Here is a 21959-nt window from a genome sequence, read left to right as displayed (position 1 = left end):
GTAATCTGGGAACAAACTCCCTTCCCCCTCCCAGCAGCGCTTTAGTTCCTGATAAATGCTGGCTCTGAGCCCAGACCAGCCTAGGAAGGTTATACCCCCATCCCTGCAACTATCACCCACACTGGAACAGCTTCAGACTTCTACCCCCGGACCTCCCGAGGCTGGAACTCCGGGGCTGGGCAGAGCAGACGAGACCGGGGTGTGTCCTGGGAAATGCATTATGGGCAATCGGGGAAGGCAAGAAAAATTGCCTTCCTATCATAGGGAAGAAAGGTTTGTGCAGAGCACAAGGAACAAAGAGGATGCCTGGGTAGCTGCTAGGAGCCTCTCTGCAACTGAGGAGCAGAGAGGCACGTCTGATACAGAGCCCGGAGCCTCTCTCCCTGAAAAGGCTCCCTCAATTCCCGCCGGGACTGGACTAGACAGTTCAGCTCCCAGCAGCGAGGTCACCTCGCGCCGGGCCTGGGAGCCGCCAGAGGTGAACTGCAGTAGGAACTTCCCCAGGTGCCCGGCGGGCGCCGCCCCAGCCTTCGGAAAAGCCACCCCCGAGGCAAAGTAGCCACCGCTCAGGGGAGTGTCTTCCTTTGGCCCCACCCCTTAAGTAAAATCTCTTATTGGAATCCTAGTCTGAGATTGAGTGAAATTTCGCTGTCCAATCATAATGTCAACCCAACTCAGGGGGTGGGGCTTATTCAATAGGTGGGACTTTTCTGACTCCCAACCACATTCCGAAGGCGAAGGGCTCGTCCGTAATTGGCAGATCTATGACCAATCAAGAGCCTGGAATCCGGAACCCAGACCGCCGCGCCCTGTGCTCAAACCAACCAAGGTGAGATGACGTTCTCAAGTACCTCCACCTCCTCCCTCAACGCCTTTGGCCGGGGCTAGTCCCTAGTAGGAGGGGTGGGGCGGCGGGCAAGTGTAGCCCAATGGGAAGGCGGCGCGGGGAGCGTGTGAATTGCAATTGGCAGTAGGAAGTAAACAGTAGGCGGGGAGTAGGAGGTCCCGGCGCCGGCGCGGCCCCCCAGTGGCGGATGGGGGAGAGCGGGGGGGGGGAAGGAGAGGGGGGAAACGACTGGAGACTGAGCAGCCGCCGCGGCCGCAGCAGCTGCAGCAGCGGCAGCGGCAGCAGCAGCAATTAGAGTAGCAACAGCAGTTAGAAGAGCAGCAGCAGTTAGAGCAGCAACAGCAGCAGCAGCTACAGCTACCGCAACAGCAGCTTCAGCAGCAGCAGCAGCGGGCGGGCAGCAGGCGGCGGCTGCGGCGGCCCGGGAGGCCGAGGCCGAGGCCGTGGCGGAGTCACTGCGATCCTGGCCGGCTAGCTAGCCAGCGGGCGAGCGGGCGAACAGGCGGGCGAGCGTCGCAGCCCCATGGAGCTTGAGAACATCGTAGCGAACACTGTGCTGCTCAAGGCCCGGGAAGGTGAGCCAGGATGGGGCTGGGGCTCGGATCTGATTGGGCTGAGCTCGGGTCAGGGCTGGGGCCGGGCTTGCGCTAGAGGTGGAGGCGGCCCAACCCCCGGCGCCGCTCCCGGCCTCCCGGCGCCAAGCTCACGGCCCAGGGACCGCAACTCTGGGCCCTGCGTGCCGGGGCCGGGCGGCTCCCGGGCCCGCGGGCGCACGCGGATGCTCGCCCCGAACCATTGCGGGTCGGCCACGCGCAGGATTCCCCCCCATCCCTTGCGGACCCTGGGCCGCCTGGCCCCCTCCCCCGCTCCCTGTTTATCTCCCCGCACCACACCTGCTCTGACTTTCCACGGAGGTGACCCTAAGGAGAAGGGAGAATTCAGTTCTTGGGTCCAGACTCCCCTGGTTTCCTGTCTGTTCTGCACCCTCCTTGAGAAACCCCCAGGGGCCTGGCCCCCTCTGCGTGATGCTGGGCAAGCGCAGCGCCCGCCTTTGTACCCGGGGTTCTTGTTTCCGGCTGAGCGCTGTGGAGCTTGGGGTGCTTGGGTGAGCTTGGGGCCCAGGCTTCCTGGGAAGAGGAAGAGGCCAGGCTAGGCTGGGGATCCCTTTGCCCTACTGTCTGGAGACAAGTTGAAGAGAGATTGGGAGTTGACTGAGCATTGAGACCCCATTGGTAGAGGCTGACCTTTTGAGGATGGCCAAAGTCAGGGTGATGTGCTGTATGGGGGAGACTCTGGGGACTGTTCCAGGAAGCTGGTCTCAGGGCTGTTTTAGCTGCTTGGGGAAGCTTTCAATTTCAATGGGTGGGCCCTATGCTGAAGCCTTCTTATAGACTTGGGTATGCTGCTTTGACTCTGTAGGCCTAAGGAGTCAAACCCATCCAAAAGTGAGCCTTAATGAGGGGGAAGGAGGAGAAAGAGGGTATAGTAGCCCAATGGGAACATATGATGGGAACCTGAAAGTTTTTTAAGGATGAGCAGACATTCTTTAGAGCCCCCTGAAGTGGAACCTTTGGAAAAGGAATGTATGAAGGGTATTGGGGGGGGGGGGAGAGAGCTAATGAGAGGGAGAGATCTGAATTAAGTAATGAGAGTAATGTGTAGTGAGTGTAGTGAAATAAATGTTAAATTTGGTGTAGGGTTTGAATCTTAACTCTATCCTTTATTACCTGTGTGAATTTGGGCAAGCCATTTAAATTCTCTGGGCCCTAAATTTTTTCATCCATAAAAGATGGTTAGAATAAGTAATCTGATCTCTGAATTCTCTTCCAGCTCTAAATCTCTGATCTTATAATTTCTCTTTTCTCAAATTCTTCCAGCAGTTCAGACCCATCATAGTGCTATGTACAGGCAGGGACCTGGCCACCCAAAATGCTCAGTTACCAGCATGATCTGACTATAGCCATGCTATGGACAGGGAATCTACTACCCCAACAAGCCATCTGCAGGACTCCCTGGTAGGTGTATATGTTTCAGTGACCCCTAGGGAACCATGTTTCTCTGCAAGGTAAAGCCCAGTCTACATGTCAGCTGGCAATGTTGGGGAACATAAGATCCACCTAACCTTGGGGCCAACATGGCCATGTAGGTAAGGCCTTAATGATTCCAGAATGGGAGTCCTATTATAGTGGCCATTGCTGATCCACAGCTCCTGCGCTATTGCCAGACCAGCTGTATCTCTCGACTCTCCTACTTGTTGCCTATGACCTTGGACAGGTCACATAATGTCTGTGCTTAAATTTCTTCCTCTGTAAAATGAGCCAGTTGAACTAAATGATCTCTTAGGCCCCTTCTACCTTAATCTATAGTCTAGAATCATGTGGTTTCTCCTCCATAAGGGCAGCAACTGGTTTTAATTTTGTCTTGGTATCCTGAGTGCCTCCTAGTAACAATGCCCTGTTTGTCTCTCTCTTTTTTCTTTTTTTGGTGGGGGGGGGGTGCCCCAAACCTATGATTTTTATCAGCATAGGGAACTTCTAGTGAGAAAATTCTCTCTACCAATCTAGGTTGGCATCTGTTATACAGCCTTTTTTTGGAAAAAAAATCATTTATCTTTAGTGTAATAGACACAATAAATGCTTGTGGAATTGAATTGCTCAGAAAATTCTGCCTCTGTTCTGATAGACTTTCATTGCTTTATTCTACATACACACACACACACACACACACACACACACACACACACACACACACACATAACACATGGTGTCCCATTCATAAGGGTGAGACACAGGCTCCACTAAAGATCAACTTGAATTGAAGAGTCCCTAGACTCAGTATCAAGAGCTCTGTGACCTTCCATATCCGTAGCCTTCTTTGCCCTTGCTCTCCTGTGCCTTCTAAGCTATTTGACTCAAGCCAGATAAACCTGCATTGACTGGCAGTAATTGGCCCTCATTAGATCCTCAGGTCAGCCTCAGTTATATTTATTCTCCTGCCTACTCTGCCTTTTTAGCCCCATAGTCCTACCTGCTGTATTTCTTAGGCTAGTATTGACCTTTCCTCTAGCTCCAGGCACCCATCATCACTCAGACAGACATGATGGACAGATTGTTTTCCTGCCAGAGGTATCCAAAGCTGGACATAGATTCTGGATGTACCCAAAAAAGAAGTAGGGGATTGTAGTGCCCTCTATATTGGCAGTTTTGGCAAAATAGCCTAGCCAGGTGAGACAGCCCTTCTTGGGTATGTGCTGGTACCTTGAGAGATGGAGTGCTGGCCACTAATGCTAAACTGACTACCCAAGAGGCATCAGACTGATACACAGCACTGGATAGCCTGGCTTGGCTTATCTCAGCTCCCTTATCAGGTCAGCCAGACCAGACTTTCCTCCCATCCCCTGAGAGAGACATCTTCTGGTTTCTTTTTTCTGCCTCATCATCCCCCCAAGGGGAGGGGGGGGGAGAAAAAGGGAGGCCGGGCCCTGACCAAGCTGGTCCTTCTGCCATGGCTGTAGACAGCTCAATACCTTTAGGTTTTTAAGCTGGGGAAAATTGGCCTGGGTATAAATGCATAACCTGGGTGAGGGAGAACATTGGCTTGACTAACCTGGCAAGACCAGAGGAGGGAAAATAATTGATAAGAGCTTAATAATGTAGCTCCAGCTGTGAGAGAGTTTCTTTCATTCAGGAACCTTTTTATGCAGGAGGAAGAGATTGGAACTTAACATAGCTTTTGAGGACCTTTGGTAAGATTTGAAAGTGAAGTGCATCTGGTTTCCAAAGACCAATTTTCAGGCCCAGAATTTCCTTATAAGAAGGAAAATCTTTCTTTTCACCCTTCTCTCCCCCTCCCCTCCCCTTTCCCTTTCTAGAGCTTCTTCCTCCCTCTGAGAATATGCTCTGGAAAGAACAGGAGACAGGTACCTAGGTATTGGGTGAGGAAGAGGAAGAAGCAGGGGATAGGGTGGGGACAGGATATTTGCATGAGACTTTCTGCAGCAACCTTGATGTGGCCTAAAGAGAGGTGGGAGGAAGTAGCTTGTGGGGAAGGGAAAGATGGGCTGGTTAAAACACATGAATGACCTGTAGAAAGTGAGGGTTTGTTGGAAAAGCTTCCCTTGTGTCTCTCCCATTTCTTCTGGTCTCCCCTTGAGGCCTTGAAGCCCACAATATTAGAAAGGAGGTGAGGGAAAATCTTTTTCTGTTCCAAAAGCCATGTAACTGAGCCTGAGGCTGGTGCTGGGGCCAAGCCTTCAGACACCCTTGCTACTGAGTGAAGCAACCATCTGAGGGCAGGCCCCTATGGGCAGGGGTGGAAGGGAAGGATTTCCCAACGGACACTTCCTCTTTGAAGTTCTGCCTCAGGCTGGAGCAGTTGTGCCCCAGTCATGTTCTAGGTAGTACTGAGGTGCAGAGTACCCTATCTTGGGCTCTGTCCAGGGCCCAGTGGATATCCATAGAGCATCCCTCTCAATAACTCTCTGAATTCCCTAAGGAAGAAAGCTGAGGGGAGCTGTTTTGGGTTAGCTCCTCAAAACTACCGTTCTTTCCTGTCTCTCATGGAATTTTAGGATTTTAGAGCTAGAAAGGACCTTAGGAGTTATCTCCTTCACCCCCATCATTTTACAGGTGAGGCTTAGAAAGGGAAAGTGTTTTGTACACAGGTAGTAAGGAGAGTTAGAATTAGCTCCTAAATCCGGTGCTCTTTTTACTATTCAGTGTTCTTTTTTTGTCGTTGTTAAATTTTTTTAGTTGTCAAACACTTTTTCTTTTCTCCTTCCCACTTCCTTCCCTAGTTTGGGGTTGGGGGGTGGGGGGGAGGTGGAGAAATAACACAAACAGAAAAACCAAACCTTTGTAACAAATTAGCAGAACTAAGTAAAATAAATGTCCACATGATGATACCTCAATTCTTTCTGTAGGACCTTTGAGGTCCAGGCCACATTCAGCCACTTGTCTAAGTGTCTCTCCAATCTTCCCATAGGCCCAGAAGTTACCCTGAATCTTAGACCAAACCTTGTCTCCCCTGCACAGAGGAAAGGGGTAGGGAAAGCCTGAGACCAAGTTGTATAAATCCCAAATCTCCTGTCCAGAAGTCCCCAGGGACCTGGGGAAGGAGAAGGACATGGAGAAGTGGGCCATGGCTAGCCCTAGGGGCCTGGGTGTACCCCAGGAGGGAAGTGAAGAGGAGGAGGTTGAAACTTAAAGCCCCCTATCACTTTATGACCTAATCCTCCCATGACCCTCACAGGTGGTGGTGGCAACAGGAAAGGAAAAAGCAAGAAATGGCGACAGATGCTTCAGTTCCCCCACATCAGCCTGTGTGAGGATCTTCGTCAAAGTGTGGGTAAGGAAGGGCCCAGCGGCTCCTGGAGGCCTCTGCCTCAGGGGCATCAGGGCAGGCCACGTGAAACCACTAGATCCAGACCCCAGCTCAGCCATACGCTGTGTGACCCCAAGCTTGTCAGTCCACTTCTCTGGGCCTTTGCTTCTCAAAGGAGGGGTTTAGATGTCTCCAGTCGGGTGGTTCTAGCCTGGGAGAGAGCAGCCTATCTACCCAGGCTGCTCCTGCACCTTTGCCCCAGTTGGGGTTCTTCTGAGCCCAGCCTGCTGAGCTTACCAGGTGTGGTTTGGGATGAATCGTTCCCCCATTTAGGGAGGGGGCGTGACAGGAAGCCGGGCTGTGAGCACCACCCACACCCCCTTCCCTCCCCAGAGGGTTTCAGTTCCTGAGCCTGGGTGGGGGGAAAGCCTGCCCCACCCCGAGTAAGAGCTTCCTGGGCCCTAGCGTTTGCAGACTACCCCAACCCTTCTGCACAGAAGGAAGCCGCCTCCTGGGAGGAAGGCAGGCTGTCCGAGGGGAGGAGACTGGCTACAGCGCTCCTCTCAGCCTGACCAGGCCCAGTTCTCTGGCTGGTTTAAACTCAAGAGGAGCAGCCTCAGCCATAGGATCTTTTCTGGGAAGCAATTTTTCCTCAACCCAGCTGCTTTCTTCAGATACTTTACTGCTCTTGAGCCCCCTTCCGGTGTGTTCTGCAAAGGTCCAGCCCTGCCCTCAGGGAGCTCACAGTCTTGGCTGCCCATGAAATGTTAAATAATGCTAGAGTTAGACAGGAGGCTAGAGATGATAAACATTTCACAGCAAGCCTAACTCACACTTAGGAATTTGTTACTTATTTCATTGAACTATTGTAAAGAAAGTACTTTGTAAACTTGAAAATGTAACAAATAGGAACACTGTTACTGTTGTTACTTTTGTACTCCAGAGGAAGCAGTGCTGGATTTGGAGGCAGGAGGCCTGGGTCAGATCGTGGCTCCCCCACTCAACTAGTGCTGTGGCCAAGAGCACTCTCTCCTGGGCCTCCGTTTCCCCTCTTACAAGGGGTGGGCTAGGTGGCTGCCAAGGCCCCTACCAACTGCACTGTTCTGTGACAGGTTCGCATGAACTGCTGCAGGTGCCTCAAGTAGGAAAGAGAAAGGGATTCCAGTCAATCCCAGAAAAGATTCACCAGGAGGAGACTGACTAAGAGCTAGATGTCATGGGATGGGAGATTAGACAGGTGAAAAGTAGACTGGAGCTATATCCCCAACTGTGCCAGCTGCCCATTGGGAGAATAGTCCAACTGGACCCTGAAATTTAGAAGTCAACTTGTTACTCCCTCTCATGCTTCTGGAAAGGGTTTAGGGTGACTCCAAGCTGGCTTGGCCCCAAAAGTTTTAGTCCCTCTTCGCTGGCTCCCCAAGGTAGGGCTGAAGCTGGAATATCAGAAGAGACAGTCCTAGGGCTTGTTTTTAAAAGGAGAAGAGGGATTCTCTGGAGACCACCAGGGTTTTCCCTTCTCCCTAACACTAGGGATGAGTGGATACCTCTCTGCCTCTGGGCCCTGTATTCTTGAAAGGTATACAGGAAAACCCTGCTTCTTCCCAGGGTGCCACACTTAAAACATCCAGAATGCAGAGATGTTCTCCTTTTCTCCCACTCCTCATGGCCTATTCAGGTCAGAGAGGCCCTGAGGCCCATAGTGAAGGCTCATGGACCAGTGTTCTCGCCATCTTTCTGTTAGGCACAAGGGATTTAGAAATCATTTAGGCCAATGGATAAGTAAAAAGTAAAATGACTTAGCTAGAGAGAAGAGGCAGAATCAGATCCAATGCCCTTGACAATGCTCCTTGCTGGAATTTTCCTTCCTGTTGTGCCTCCTCCAGGAAGCCTCCCTAGACTTACTCCAGCCACACTTCCTCAGAGCTGAGAGACCCAGAGTACCTGGCCAACACACTGCCTTGGCAACCAAACAGAGTTTCTCCTCACTCAGCTTCTGCTCTGGGGGGTGGCAGGGAGGTGGGGGTGCTGCCTGGGCTGATGGTGGCCACGGATGCTCCCTCTGTTTGTAGAGCGGGACTACCACAGCCTGTGTGAGAAGCAGCCCATCGGTCACTTGCTCTTCCGGCAGTTCTGCGAGACTCGGCCGGAACTATCCCGATGCATCAGTTTCCTGGATGGGGTGGTAAGGGTTTCCCCTGCCTGCCAAGGGCTCCTGTAACCAGGGTAAGGGAAGCAGGTCTCCTGTGGGGCCTCATGTCCCAAAGCCAAGGGCCAGGAAAGCTAAGCAGGCCGTTCTTACCAGCAATGGTCCCACAGTAGGGACACTTTCAATATCTTCCTTAGCCAACCCCCACTGGACCCTGGCTCTCAAGGCCAGACCAGAAAACTATGCCTTCCGCCCCTGAATATTCCTCCTCTGGCCTACCTATAGTCTCTGCCTTTCTTAGGCTAAGGGTCTTTCTTCCTGTAGGCTGAATATGAGGTGACCCCTGATGATAAGCGGAAAGAGGCAGCCCAGAGACTGATGGAGAACTACCTGAACCCCAAGGTAAGTGAATTGTAACCTGAACCTACTAGGACCAGTGAAAGAGCTTCATATATATATTTTGTATAAATGAGTCTGTAAAAGATTTGGTCTGGGCAATGATGGGAAGTGAGCCTCAGACTGGGTGGCAGCCAGAATATAGGGAGTCTTTCTGACAGGAAGAGGCATGCAAATGGGAGAACCAGGAGGACTCCTAGAGTTGGGAACTCCTCTAGATCTTGAGAACTGAGCAGTGGTGGTCATCTACTCTAAACTCCTAGTTCTTCTTGAATAGTCTTTCCACAGAAGAGGTACTTAACCTTTTTGTTGTCATGGACCCCTTCAGCCATCTGGGGAATCCTATGGACCCTGTCACAGAAGCATATTTCTAAACATATAAAAGAAAATGCATAGAACTACAAAAGAAACCAATTTGAAATATGGTTTTAAAATTTTTTTAAGAAATAAGTTTTGTAAATCTCAGATTAAAACCCACTACTCTCCTTAAAAAAGGCCTTCTATCCTTAGCTTATAGGACACTATATTCTGTTCTTCAGTTCCTACCCACACCCTACCAATGCATGAAAGATTCACTGCTTTCCAAAGGAGTACCTGTGTGCAGGTTCAAAAGTGGAAACAAGAAATTACAAGGCATTCACCAGTGGCTGCCATGATGATCTCTCCCCTGAGTGTCCTTGGGTTGGGCTATGGAATCCTCCAGGAGTAGTCCGGGTGCCCCCTTCTCAATTATCCAGAGCTGCTCGGCAGTGGGGGGAGTGAACCCATCAGCAGAGGAAGGCAAGAGTAGACCTCCTGTTGGGGAGGTTCTAAAAGAAGTATTCCAGAAGGGGCTGGTGATTTGGGTTCTGACCAGTAGTTCCTATGTCTTATAAGTTTTGAGGGCCTACAGTCCCGTGGTACATGAGTGTGACCTAGGAGAAAGTTCAGCTGCCCCTTCCATTGTAGGGGCTCACTCGGGGTTAGAGAAGGATGAGGAGCTCAGCCTTTCACATTGACCCTTCTCTGCCTCTGCCAAAATCCCCAGTGTACAGACCACATCCCCGAAGTTCCTTCCCAGCTGGTGAGTGCCTGTGCTGAGAAACTTGAACAGGGACCCTGCAAAGACCTCTTCAAAGAGCTCACCAGGTGAGTATCAGCCAGTGAAAACAGGAGGAAGCTAGCCTGCAGGTCAGCCTGGCAGGGAAGGGACGGGAAAGCACTCTCCTCAGAACGGGGCTCTGGCCTGGGAGAGCCCGCTATGGTGGAGTGAAGGCCTGGCAAGGGAAGGAAAGGGGAAGCTCCCACTGTGGGCGAAGGGCAGGGCCTCCCTGGGAGGGCTGGAGCCAGCTGAGGCTTTGGCCTTCTCTTGACTTCCAGGCTGACCCATGAGTACCTGAGCGTGGCCCCTTTTGCCGATTACCTCGACAGCATCTACTTCAATCGATTCCTCCAGTGGAAATGGATGGAAAGGTTAGATTCACTACTTTTGTTGTACTCCTGTTGTATGTAGGGGCAGAGGGTGTGTATTGAGCAATTAGGGGAGGAGGATCCTGATAGAAATTGTCTGGGGCAGCTGGTGATCCTGAATGAGGTTCACGAGACCAGCTCTGGACAAGAAGAGGAGAAATAAACATTCCCCCTTCTCATTTCTACCTGCCATCACGCTCCAGCACTACCCACAGCCTTCCCAACTCAGCAGTGCCAGGCAGACATCCCATCCCCGCTCAGAAGCCTCTGTTAATTCTCCTTTCTCTCCGCAGGCAGCCAGTGACTAAAAACACCTTCCGGCAGTACCGTGTCCTGGGCAAGGGTGGCTTTGGGGAGGTGAGTGGCCTGGAATAAAATGGAATCTGTGAGCACTTTGATGGAGCAAGGGGGTCAGCTCTTGTACCTACTGCTGTAATTTCTTATTTATGAATCCCCAAAGCTTCTAGAATGGTAGTCGCCTTTGTGTCTTTTCCCACTGCCATCAGCACTCACAGAAGCATAACTCAAGGGAGAAAGAGCAGCAGTGGAGCCTCAATTCTCACCTTTTCTGGCTTTCTTCTCTAATGGGCCTGAACTTTTGTCTGCACTGCCCCAGTCTCTGCTTGTTTTCTGGAGATCAGGGTAAGAAGAGGGGAAAAACAACTTATTCCCACTGAGACAAGCTTAGAGCATTTAAGGAAAGAGAAATGATAAACTTGGCCCTGCCAACTAAGTGGAAGGATCTTTGTTCCATTTGTGATGTGGAGTATGGGCTCAGGAAGACTTGGCTTGGATCAGGAAGATCCAAATCTTGGCTCTAAAGCTTAATAGCTTTAGGATGTTAGGGCACTCTCTGATCCTCAGTTTTTCCCTTTATAAAGTGGGAATAAGAGAGCTTTCCCTGACTCCTTTATAGGGTTATTTGGCTAAAAAGATTTTGTAAACCTTAAAGCCCTAGAGAAGCAGCAGAAGTAAACAGGAGCAGTAGCAGCTTCTGCTGCTGCTGCTATTACTGCTACTACTAGGAGGACCCTAGTCCTCATTAAGGTAAGGGGACCCTGAGTTCCCAAAGGCCATGTCAATTGAGTATAAGCTCTTCCCCCAGGACAAGATTTTGAATACAGTCCCAGTGACTGAGTCTACTCAGGACTAACCCCATAGGTTGTCTGCTAGGTAATAAATTCACTAGCTGTTGCAAATGACTCTTGGACCTGTGGGGTCCACTTTCATTGCTATTGCCTACAGAAAAGGAGGCAGAGAAGGTAAAGATCCAATTTTAGAGTATCCACAAATACTAACTTTTAGATTATTCTCAATAGGAGATCTCTCACCAATGAATTTACATGTTGTTGAAATTACTGAACCATATCAGTATTGTCATTCTTATAAGTCACAGCTAAGTAAAAGGATGGCTCACTGGTTCTCCTTTGGAAAGTATAAACAGACTTGGCAAAGTTGGCTTTATTGCGCTTTCAGAGGAAACAAGAAACATATAATGGCATACTTGGTCAGCTCCCGTTGTAATGCTCTCATTAAGAATAAGCAAAAAGACTATCAAAAAGAGAATACACCAGCATTCGTTGAAAATGATGAGTAGAGAAATCCTATGACAAACTAGACAACCTTACAAACCAAGTCAATCCAAGCTTTTATATTTAGTGACCACATTGCAAGATGGATAGATAGCCAAAAGGGTAGAATGTTAAGTGCAAGAACATTGGGTCAGGAGAGCTGGGCTCCCACCCATCTCTGGTGTTTGCTTCCTCTCGAGTTTTGGGCAAGTCACTTAATCTCTCTAGATCTCAGTTTCCTCATCTGTAAAATGGGGTTGACCTTAGTGTCCCCAAGATCCTTCCCAGCTCTAACTCTGAGGCCCTCAGTACATTGGGAAATATGATTCCATTTTAAGAAACAAAAAGAGGCTGAAACTCATAAGTTAATTCAGAAGCTTCATGTCTATATATTATGAATACTTAAATAAGTTTTTTTTTTCTTTTTTTATAGCTTTTTATTTACAAGATATATGCATGGGTAATTTTTCAACACTGACCCTTGCAAAAACTTCTGTTCCAACTTTTTCCCTCTTTCCCTCACCTCCTCCCCTAGATGGCAGGTAGTCCCATACAAGTTAAATATGTTAAAGTATATGTTAGATACAATATATGGAATGCTTCAATAAGTAAATTAGAAGGTGTTGGTTGGAGGAAGCAGACTCCCAACATCACAAAAAAAAAAAAAAAATGAAATTGGCCACCCTAAGAGGTATTATTGCTATGGGAATCATATGAAAATTAGCCATCTCTGGGCTGTCAGATCATCCACTAGGGAGGCAGAATCAAAAATTGGCATCGGCATGAAAGAAAGGCCAGGAATGAGAAGAACTGGATATGTATCCATCAGCTTTAACCTGGCCTAACAAACTGTTGATATCAAGAAGGGAACCAGTGATCATTTTTTCACCATTTTCTTTAGGTGTTAACTAACATTAAATAGTTACCACCACAGGAAGGTTAAAGGAGCCTAGAACAAAGTGACCTTACTGAGCAAACACTGGATCTCCTTGCCAGATACTGTAGCTTAGAACAGAACAGGTTTAAAATACAAGATTAAGCACATTTGCAAATACTACAAAAAAGAAAGATAGAAAGTTACTAACAGCCAGAACATTGGAAAGCAACATGGGCTAAATTCTGTAGAAATCTTGGCTCAAGATAACAAATAGAGTAGATAAGTAGAGCAAGTGCAATAGGACCATTCATTTTCATCAATGACAGTAAAATCATAACATTTAAATCTTAATGCCTTAGTCTCTATAAGAAAGAATGAAAATGGCACTTAAGATGAAGCTAGAAAAAAGTGCCTGGACCACACCAAGTTCCACACAAAGTATCCAAAGTAGAAGCAATAATATCCTGAGAAACATCAAGGAATCATTCTGCAAGTTTGGGAGAAGATGCCCCATAGCAGAGCCCTCTTCAAAGTCACATGATAGCTAACGTTTATATAGCACTTAGTACAACATGCTAGGTACTCTGCTAGGGGCTTTACAATTGTTTTCTCATTTGTTCCTCACAACAACCCTGAGAGGTAGGTTTTATTATTACCCCTATTTTACAAATGAGGAAACTGAGCCACTTGCCCAGGGTCACACATTGTATTTATTGTTTTTTGATGCAAAAAAGAAAAATAAGGCCAAATTCATTTGACTTGGTAGAATAAAATGCAGCCTTAAAGAGAGTCTTCTAACAAGGGTTGTCTCATCCCTTTGTAAAGGGCCTGACTACATGCATCCACAGAGATGACAGATTATTAACACCCATAAAATATGAAGGTTGTGCATTTCTGCCCAAAGTTTTGCCAGTATTATGAAGATAGCCCACAAAGGACTCAAAAGGAGGAGACATTCTCTTTAGATACTTTTTAGATTTTTTTAAATCAGTATTTATTATAGGTATTCCAAATTGTGATTTTTGTCCAACTATTGAATTATGTTTTTATTCATAGAACTAAACCACATCAATATTGACATTCTTGAGGCAAATGGTTATATTAACATCAAGCAAGACAGAAAACAGGGAGATGAATGCCTGCCAAAGATACTTATCTATGTTGCTCATGTTTGCAAATGGTACACTGATTAATTCAGCCCTGGTATATTTTTGGGCTCCTTGATGAGTTCTTTCTGTAATCAAAAAAAGGTAGGCCTCACATTTTATATAAAGATAAGGAATTGAACTTGTGATTTCTTTGGTGTGGTATACTCGCAGGAGAGGAAACTCCCTCTACTACTTTTAATCAGCCCCTCTGCAACTTTATATTCTCCAGAATACATGGAGGTTAAATACCCCAGGGCCACACAGCAGAGAATGGGTCAAAAATCTGAGCCTGGGCTTTCTGGCTAGCTCTATCCATTATACAACACTGCCTCTAAATGTAGGAAAAACTAAATGAACAAGTGCCTATTGTCTAAAAATGTTAATATATCTGTATGGGATGAACAGTGAGCTAGGCCCAAATATGAAGAAGATTAGGAAGATAAGAAAAGGCCAAGCTGCATTTGCTTAATAACTAGATCCTTTCATTGATCCCAAGCTTCTCCCTAACATACAGCCTCTGCTATTTAAGATTAAGATTCTCTGTTCTGTAATTGTGCATCTTAAAACACCACAGCCACCAAAGAATCAAAGTTGTGTGTGTGCCAAGGTCCATGGGGAGATGCACCATTACTGACCTCTGCACAGAAAATGGCAGAAGGAACATTGTCCAGATGATGGAGAACATTTGAATGAGCCAAGTGCATCAGCCAGTACCCAGAGATGTAAAAAAAGTTGCAGGGATTCAGACAGTCCTTCAAGCCAGCCAAACGTGGACAAAAGTCTCACGGGATGAGAAGGCAGGAAGGAGAGGGAGTGTGCTAGACAATATCCACATTGATGATTTCTGCTGAGAAATATTTCACCTTGGTTCTCCTATAAAAATTCCCTTTTCTCTCCATTGTGTCAGAATGGGATTTAAAGGGAAAAGAGCCTTATTTCCAGGGCTGAGCAGACACTAGAGCAAACCAAGGGACCTTAGGAAACTGATAGAAGATGGATTGCGGGGCTGGGCAAGGGGGCACAGAATGCCCCCTTCCCTCTGGAGCTGAGGAAGGTGAATTAGAGAGCAGGTCCTCAAAGATGGATCCTTTAATCAAAAAGAGATCACTGGGAGACGATTCAGCCAGTTCCAGTGATCTTGTGATGATGAGAACCATCTACATCCAGAGAGAGGTCTGGGAATTGAATGTGGAGCCCAACATAGCATTCTCACTTCTTTTGTTGTTGTTTGAATTTTATTTTCTTTCTCATTTTTTTCCTTTTTGATCTGATTTTTCTTGTGCAGCAAAAGAATTGTGGAAATATGTATCTATATTGAGTTTGCATATAATTTTACCATATGTAACATATATTGGATTACTTGCCATTGGCTGGGGGGAGAAGGGGGGCGAGGATTAGAATACAAGGTTTTGCAAGGACCAATGGTGAAAAATTATCCTTGCATATGCTTGAAAATAAAAAACTTCAATAAAACTAAAAAACAAAAAAGAGCCCATTGGTTGGGGATGCTGGTGAGAAGAACACAGACTCACGGGACACCTCTTCCCACACCCCTTCCCTCCCAGGTTTGTGCATGCCAGGTGCGAGCAACAGGCAAGATGTACGCCTGCAAGAAGCTGGAGAAGAAGCGAATCAAGAAGAGGAAAGGAGAAGCCATGGCCCTCAACGAGAAGCAGATCCTGGAGAAAGTGAACAGTAGGTTTGTAGTAAGTACAGAGGAGGCCTTTTCCTTTCCCCTCAGTCACCTCCCAGAGAGGCCTCTGGGCCTGCCCTTGGCATGCCTCCCCTGGCTCTCCCCGCCCCACCTGGGTACTTTCTTACCTGGGAACTGATGCAGGATAGGACTCGTCCCACTGGGCCAGCATCCCCTAATGGCACCCAGGAGGCCGTGGCTTGGTGGTTGGGGAAAGCTGCAGCCCTTCCCCAGAAGGCATCAGTTCCTCCACATCCCCAGGTAGTTTCTTAATCACACCTGGGATGTCTGTGAATGAGGCAGTTATAATCTGGCCCTCAGGGAGCTGGTCACCCTGTGCATGCCGAGGCACGCCGGTGTCTGGCTCTGAGAAAAGCTCACTCCCACCGCCCCATCTGGGGCTTCAGGGAGGGGCCCTACTTTGCCCGCTGCCTCGGGCCACCACCGTCCCTCCCTGGGTCTGCTCTTCGAGGTGGGGTTGGAAAGCAGGCTCCTCATCCCTGAAATAGGAAAGGCTCCGGCTCCCCCCAGGCTCCCAGGACAGGGTGCGGCCCAGCGTCCGCTGGCACCTCACCCCCGTCGCTGCTGGCTGTTCCAGGTGAGCCTGGCCTATGCCTATGAAACCAAGGACGCCCTGTGCCTGGTGCTGACCCTGATGAATGGCGGAGACCTCAAATTCCACATCTACCATATGGGGGAGGCGGGCTTTGAAGAGGCCCGTGCTGTCTTCTACGCGGCGGAGATCTGCTGCGGCCTGGAGGACCTTCACCGAGAGCGGATTGTGTACAGGTGGGCCGGGGCGGAGGACCGGCGGGCAGGGCCAAGGCCAGGGGAGGAGAGCGGCGGGCATAGCTGCAGAGGGGGGCACTGGGGCTGGTCGGAACCACCCAGCCCTCCTCTTATGGGGAACGATTATCTTCAAGCTTTTGAAGGACTGCCATAGAAAAGGGATCCAGCTCTTTTGGGGGCCCCAGAGATCAAGAGTGGAACTTGTTCAAGGAAGGGGCAGGTTTGCCCTTAATATGAAGAACTTCCTCGAAATTAAAGCTGCCCAGAAGTGGCGTGAGCCCCCTCCAGAGATGGCAGGCTCTTGGAAGCAGAGGCTGGACTCACCTGGCAGGGTTTAGGCAGGATTCGGAGCCGGGCTTGCCTCCTGCCTTTGTCAGGCACTCGTGAGGGACCTCGCACAAGCCGCTCTCTCTCCTCCTCTCTGGAAGGGAACTGGCTCAGGTGATTTCTGAGCCATGCTCGAGCTATAGTGACCCGTGAGCTCCGTGAGGTCCCTTCCAGCCCGGGCCTCTGTGTGGCTGCAGGGATCATTGTTGCAAGAAACCAGGTCAAAGCCTGGTCTGCAGAGGGGCAGGGTTACCCCCTCTGGGGAACGCCCAGCTTCCAGCCCGTATCAGATGGGGCACTAATCCTGCCCCTTTTCCCTCAGGGACCTGAAACCAGAGAACATACTGCTGGATGACCACGGTGAGTCGGGGAGCAGGTGCCTGGGGGGGTGGGGCTGGCTCTTCTGGATGCCCTGTGACCGCCCCTTCCTTTTCAGGCCACATTCGGATCTCTGATCTGGGACTGGCTGTGTATGTGCCTGAAGGTCAGACCATGAAAGGTCGAGTGGGCACTGTGGGCTACATGGGTGAGTATCTTTTCCCTTGAAAATCAAGGCTGCCTTCCAGGTCTGGGTTGCATCCATCCTCTGCTAGACGTACGCGGCTAGGTCAGCCCGCTCATCTTCAGCAAAACTGCCTTCCCCCCACACACTCCCCCTCTTCCCATTTTGTTTTTTCGTGGGCTCTTCACTACTCCCCATTGTTGCTTAGTCCAGACAGGCTTCTAAGCCCTCGGCCCCTTGCCAGCCTTTCTGGGCACCACCCCCAACTCTGCCTAGTCTCTTCTCCCTGAGGGACAAGGGTAGTAACAAATTCTTCAAGGAAACTCATTGCTTTGGGGTGATTAAAGATGTTGGCTCTCATGGGGCCTTAGTCTCCAGGACTGAGGAGGTCCAGGCACGGGCTGAGCGCCTTTATCCTGCCAGCAGCCGTTTTGTAATACCTTGGGGAAAATATTTCCTGCACCACTGTGCCACAGGGGCTGGTAGAGCATTGGCTTGGGCCCCAGGTCCTCCCTGTCCCATCACCCCCTCAGTGCTGCCCGGGGGAGAGCCAGCCTCGATTGTGTTTGATCCAAAGACCCGGCCTGGCCCTGTGGCTGCTGACAGTGCTCATCTGCCTGTTTGTGGAAGGACACACTGGGCACCGCTTGTGTTGCCCTGCCCCAGGGAGGCAGCATGGCTAGTCAAAGTAGAAAGAGCCCTGAATCTGAAAGTAGAAACCCAAGCTTCTTCTTGCCTCGGGGCTTTCTGGTCATGGTCAAGTCCCGCCCTTTCTCTGGGCCTTGGTCATCCCTCAGGTCCTTCTCTCAGTCCGTGATCTTCACTCTTTCCTCCCTTCCGGAGGCCCTCTCCTGGCCCCACGCCCCCCACCCGGCACTGAAGGCGTACTGTGTTCTGTCCCCAGCCCCTGAGGTGGTGAAGAACGAGCGGTACACATTCAGCCCAGACTGGTGGGCCCTGGGGTGCCTCCTGTACGAGATGATCGAGGGCCAGTCGCCCTTCCAGCAGCGAAAGAAGAAGATAAAGCGAGAGGAGGTGGAGCGGCTGGTGAAGGAGGTGGCTGAAGAATACTCGGGCAAGTTCTCATCCAAAGCCCGTTCTCTCTGCACGTCGGTATGTAGCGGGGCTTCCACAGCTGGGGCGGAAGAGGCTCTTCCTCCCTCCCGCCGGCCTGGGGGTCCTGACCTCCCTGCCTTTCTGCAGCTCCTGTGCAAAGACCCCCGGGAAAGGCTCGGCTGCCGAGGGGGCGGTGCGCAGGAAGTCAAGGAGCACCCCATCTTCAAACGTATCAACTTTAAGCGGTTGGAGGCTGGGATGCTCGAGCCTCCCTTCAAGCCCGATGTGAGTGCTTGCCCCTTCCCCTGAATTGGGTGGCCCAGAGTGGGAGCCAGCTTTGGGGACTGACCGGGGCAGGATTAGGCTGGGCTCCAGCAACCCAGCCTGCACTGAGGCCATCTAACAGCTGCAGAACCGGGGCCCTTCTCCCCTGGCCGCTGCTGTTGACAACTGGAGGGAGTCAGAAGCCCAGCCTCACGAATTGCCAGAGGCCGTGGGTGAGATAAAAGAGGCTGGAGCACTGGGATTGAGAGGGCAGGGGCTGGTCATAGACTCGACAGCCCCGCTACCTGCCCTGCCCAGATGTGAGGAGGGCCCGGTGGGCCAGCTGGGGCTCAGGAAGGGCGTGAGCCACCCCGGCAAAGGGTGTCCAGCCCGTACTCCACTGCACCTCTTGGCATTTCCCATTCTCTGGCTTCTGGATCACCCAGACGCCCCTTCTCTCTTCCCCCCTCCCAGCCCCAAGCTATTTACTGCAAAGATGTGCTGGATATCGAGCAGTTCTCCACGGTCAAGGGTGTCGAACTGGAGTCTACAGATAATGACTTCTACCAAAAGTTTGCCACGGGAAGCGTGCCCATCCCTTGGCAGAACGAGGTAGGTGGCAGCCCGGCGCGCGGGGGGGAGGGGGCCTGCCCTGGCGAGGCTCCCGGCACCCAGCTCTCTCCTCACGGCCGCAGATGATTGAGACGGAGTGCTTTAAGGAGCTGAACGTCTTTGGCATGGATGGCGCAGTGCCCCCGGACCTCGACTGGAAGGGCCTGCCCTCCCCACAGCCCAAAAAGGGCTTGCTCCAGCGGCTCTTCAGCAGACAGGTACTGGGCAAGCATGTGTGGGTACCCAGGAGGCTTCCCATCGGAGCCGGCCACGCTGGGCCCTCCCGGGTGCCGGGCACTGAGCCCAAGCGCGGCTCTGCCCCGGGGGAAGGACTGTTCTGGGCTTGGTCCTGCTCCCAGGCTTGCTCCCCAAGCTCCCCTCCCTGTGCCTCAGGCCTCCCCCCCTGCCGGGGCCTCCTTCATGCTGTGTTTTCTCTTTCCAGAGGTGAGCAGTGTGTGGGTCCCGGCGGGGCCTAATCCCTTCTGCAGCAGTGGCCAAGAGGAGTCCGGTGCTGGTGCCCCCCCCCCCCTTCCTGCCCACTGCTTCCTCCTCACTGCCCCGAGCCACTAATCCCCGCTTGGCTGCCCCCGCTGCCCAGGCCCCACTTTGCTCAGACTGGGGGGAGGCTCCGGGAAGGGAGTTGGGCTGCCCCCTGCTCAGCCCAGGCTGCCGTGCCTCCTAGAAGCCACCAAGTTTATCCTCAGAGGCAATGGTTTGATGGGGGAATGGGGCCCCCTTTCTCAATGCGAACAGATCCCAGACCACAGCGGGGGCACCTGCTTGCTTCTGGGAAATGTGGGAGAGCCTTCCTTCCTCAAACGGGGCGGTGGCCCGCAGACCGCGCCGCATCTCAGCCCCTCTGGCTGCCGCCCTCCTTCCTTCGGGCTGTGGCCGGCTGGGTGCTCAGGCTGCGGGGGAAACCTGGGTGGGCTCCGCTGGGTGCCTCCGGCCCTCGCCCCATCTCTCTCTTCCCCTCTCCCAGCCCCTCGGCCCCTAACTCCGTGTTCCGCAGCGGGCCTCGGCACTCGCCCCCTCCCAGAATCCCCTGGGGTGGCCACTCCGCGGATTCCCGGGTCGGGGTGGGCAGGGGCGTCTCTGCAGCACCTCTGGGCGGCCCCGGCTTCCCGAGTCCGGTGACGTTGTCCAACCTTGCCTGCTTTGCTTCCTCTCCCCTGTCTCTCCTCCCGGCCCTCGCCTTCCTAGGACTGTTGTGGGAACTGCAGCGACAGTGAGGAAGAGTCCCCCACCCGCCTCTAGCCCCGAGGGCCTGACCCCCGCGCCCGGCGCATGGCGGTAGCAGCTGCCCACCTGCCTGTTTACAGTTTTGCACAATCGTCCTTAACGATGTCTGCGAAGGCCCGAGGAGGCGCCTCAGAGCCGGACAGCCCCTGCCCACGCCAGGATTGTTCTAAATCTTTGGCCTGCCAGGGACGTTCCCCGCACCCTGGGGGTGGAGCAGGGAGGAGAAGTCTGCTCCGTCCTTCCTTCCTACCCAGCCTGGCGGGGTGCCGCAGGTCCTGGGCCCCCAGCCTGCCCCCCAGGAGTCATTGGAGTTTTATATATTTATATATCTGTATGTATGTATATATCAACTGTAGATTTTTAAATCACTGGGCAGAGGAGCCATCTCCCTCCCCACCACTGCCCACGATACTCACTGTGGCCCTGCCCGGGGCCCGAGCAGAGAGGGGGAAGATTTATTGCCAAACCAAAGGGCCCCCCCTGGCCCATAGGGGCTGCTGGGCAGCTAGTTTGGGTCCCAGGCCCTCCCCCATCACACTCACTGTGTCACCCACCGTGAACTAGTGACAGTTGTGCCTACATATCCCACTACCTTGTTTCCAGTGGCTTGGTGTAGCCTCGGGACCGCTGGAAACTCCCTCCCTGCCTGCTTCCAGATAGGAAAGTTTGGGGCCGCTTGGTGGGGCCCCAAGCTTGGGGACAGAGGGTCCCCCCATAGGACCAGTACCCCCTGCCCGGGGACTTGGGCCATGGGGACCATACCCTCTGGAAAGGAGTGCATGGGGTGCGGGTTGTCTGCATACCGCCCTTAGTCTTCCCAGAAGGCATCTCTTCCATAAAGCCCCTGCCAGGGCTGAGCTGAGAGGCCTCCCCTCTCCCCTGGGGGCCTCCAGCTCATGTGCCTTCCCAGGGGCCAGACTCTCCTCCCTCCCCAGCATAGCACCATCCCCCCCTCCCAGGGGTGGGGGAGACAGTTTTTAAAACATTCCAGCCACATTGCACAGTATCCACTTGTCCCTGTGTGAGTTCCTAGCAATAATCTGCCCCTTCCTCGTGTTTCTGAGCGTGTGGCGTGCCTGCCCTCGGCCTGGGCCCTGTCACCCCACTGAGCCAGGCTTTTTGGGACTGTGACTTACCCAATATGGCACCATATCTGTGGTAGCATTTGCTTGCACTGCACTGATGTTCCAATATGTAAAGACTGATTTTTATGCCTTTTATTCATTGTACGATACCCAGTGTCTCTGTTGTTTCCTTCATGCAAACGTGAATATGATAAGAGCACAAACCGATGACACCTCCCCAGCCTGCCTCTTTCTTGGGGTCCCTGCCATGGCCGGTGGTCCTGTGCCCCTAGGGTTGTGGCCCTGGAGGAAGAGGGGCAGGATGGGGCCAGAGCATGCGCGCCCCCCCAGCCAGGGTTCTAGCAAAGGCTCGTGAGGAGACGGGGGGGGGGGGGGGGGGGGGGGGGGGGGGGGGGGCTCGCGGACTTGCCCCGAGGCGAACGACGGGTTTCGCGGCAGTGCCAGCCAGAGGCAGGGGGTCAGTCCCCAGACAGAGTCGGTGCTGGGCTCTGGCTGCCCATGTGCTGTGGTTGGGTTTTCTTGTAGATGGCATATCTGTGAATCTGACAGGAAGCTCACACGGGTGGTGACATTTAGGTTGATGGGCTAAAACATCTTCTGTTAGAGCAATGAACCTAGTCACTTAACACATTT

The 21959-nt window shown here is 51.8% G+C and overlaps 1 protein-coding gene across 2 annotated transcripts; it reads left to right on the top strand.

Annotated features, from left to right (window-relative positions):
• Positions 1 to 1076: 1076 nt before the first annotated feature.
• GRK6 (G protein-coupled receptor kinase 6) lies at positions 1077 to 21533 on the top strand. Of its 2 annotated transcripts, none has more exons than XM_051979051.1 (16): positions 1077 to 1422; positions 6098 to 6193; positions 8239 to 8351; positions 8640 to 8717; positions 9739 to 9839; positions 10071 to 10163; positions 10454 to 10517; positions 15322 to 15462; positions 16048 to 16238; positions 16888 to 16925; positions 17002 to 17091; positions 17972 to 18180; positions 18271 to 18408; positions 18862 to 18999; positions 19083 to 19217; positions 19442 to 20290. In XM_051979051.1, exons 1-16 carry the CDS (start codon positions 1371 to 1373, stop codon positions 19445 to 19447), a joined length of 1683 nt encoding a protein of 560 aa, XP_051835011.1. In that variant the 5' UTR covers positions 1077 to 1370; the 3' UTR covers positions 19448 to 20290. The 2 variants fall into 2 exon arrangements, with proteins under 2 accessions (XP_051835011.1, XP_051835010.1); XM_051979050.1 differs by having other exon boundaries at positions 1078 to 1422; positions 20203 to 21533.
• The last annotated feature ends 426 nt before the right edge of the window (positions 21534 to 21959 follow it).

This window comes from Antechinus flavipes, chromosome 2, assembly GCF_016432865.1.
Source record: "Antechinus flavipes isolate AdamAnt ecotype Samford, QLD, Australia chromosome 2, AdamAnt_v2, whole genome shotgun sequence".
Taxonomy (NCBI): domain Eukaryota; kingdom Metazoa; phylum Chordata; class Mammalia; order Dasyuromorphia; family Dasyuridae; genus Antechinus; species Antechinus flavipes.
This window is presented reverse-complemented; position numbering and strand designations above follow the sequence as displayed.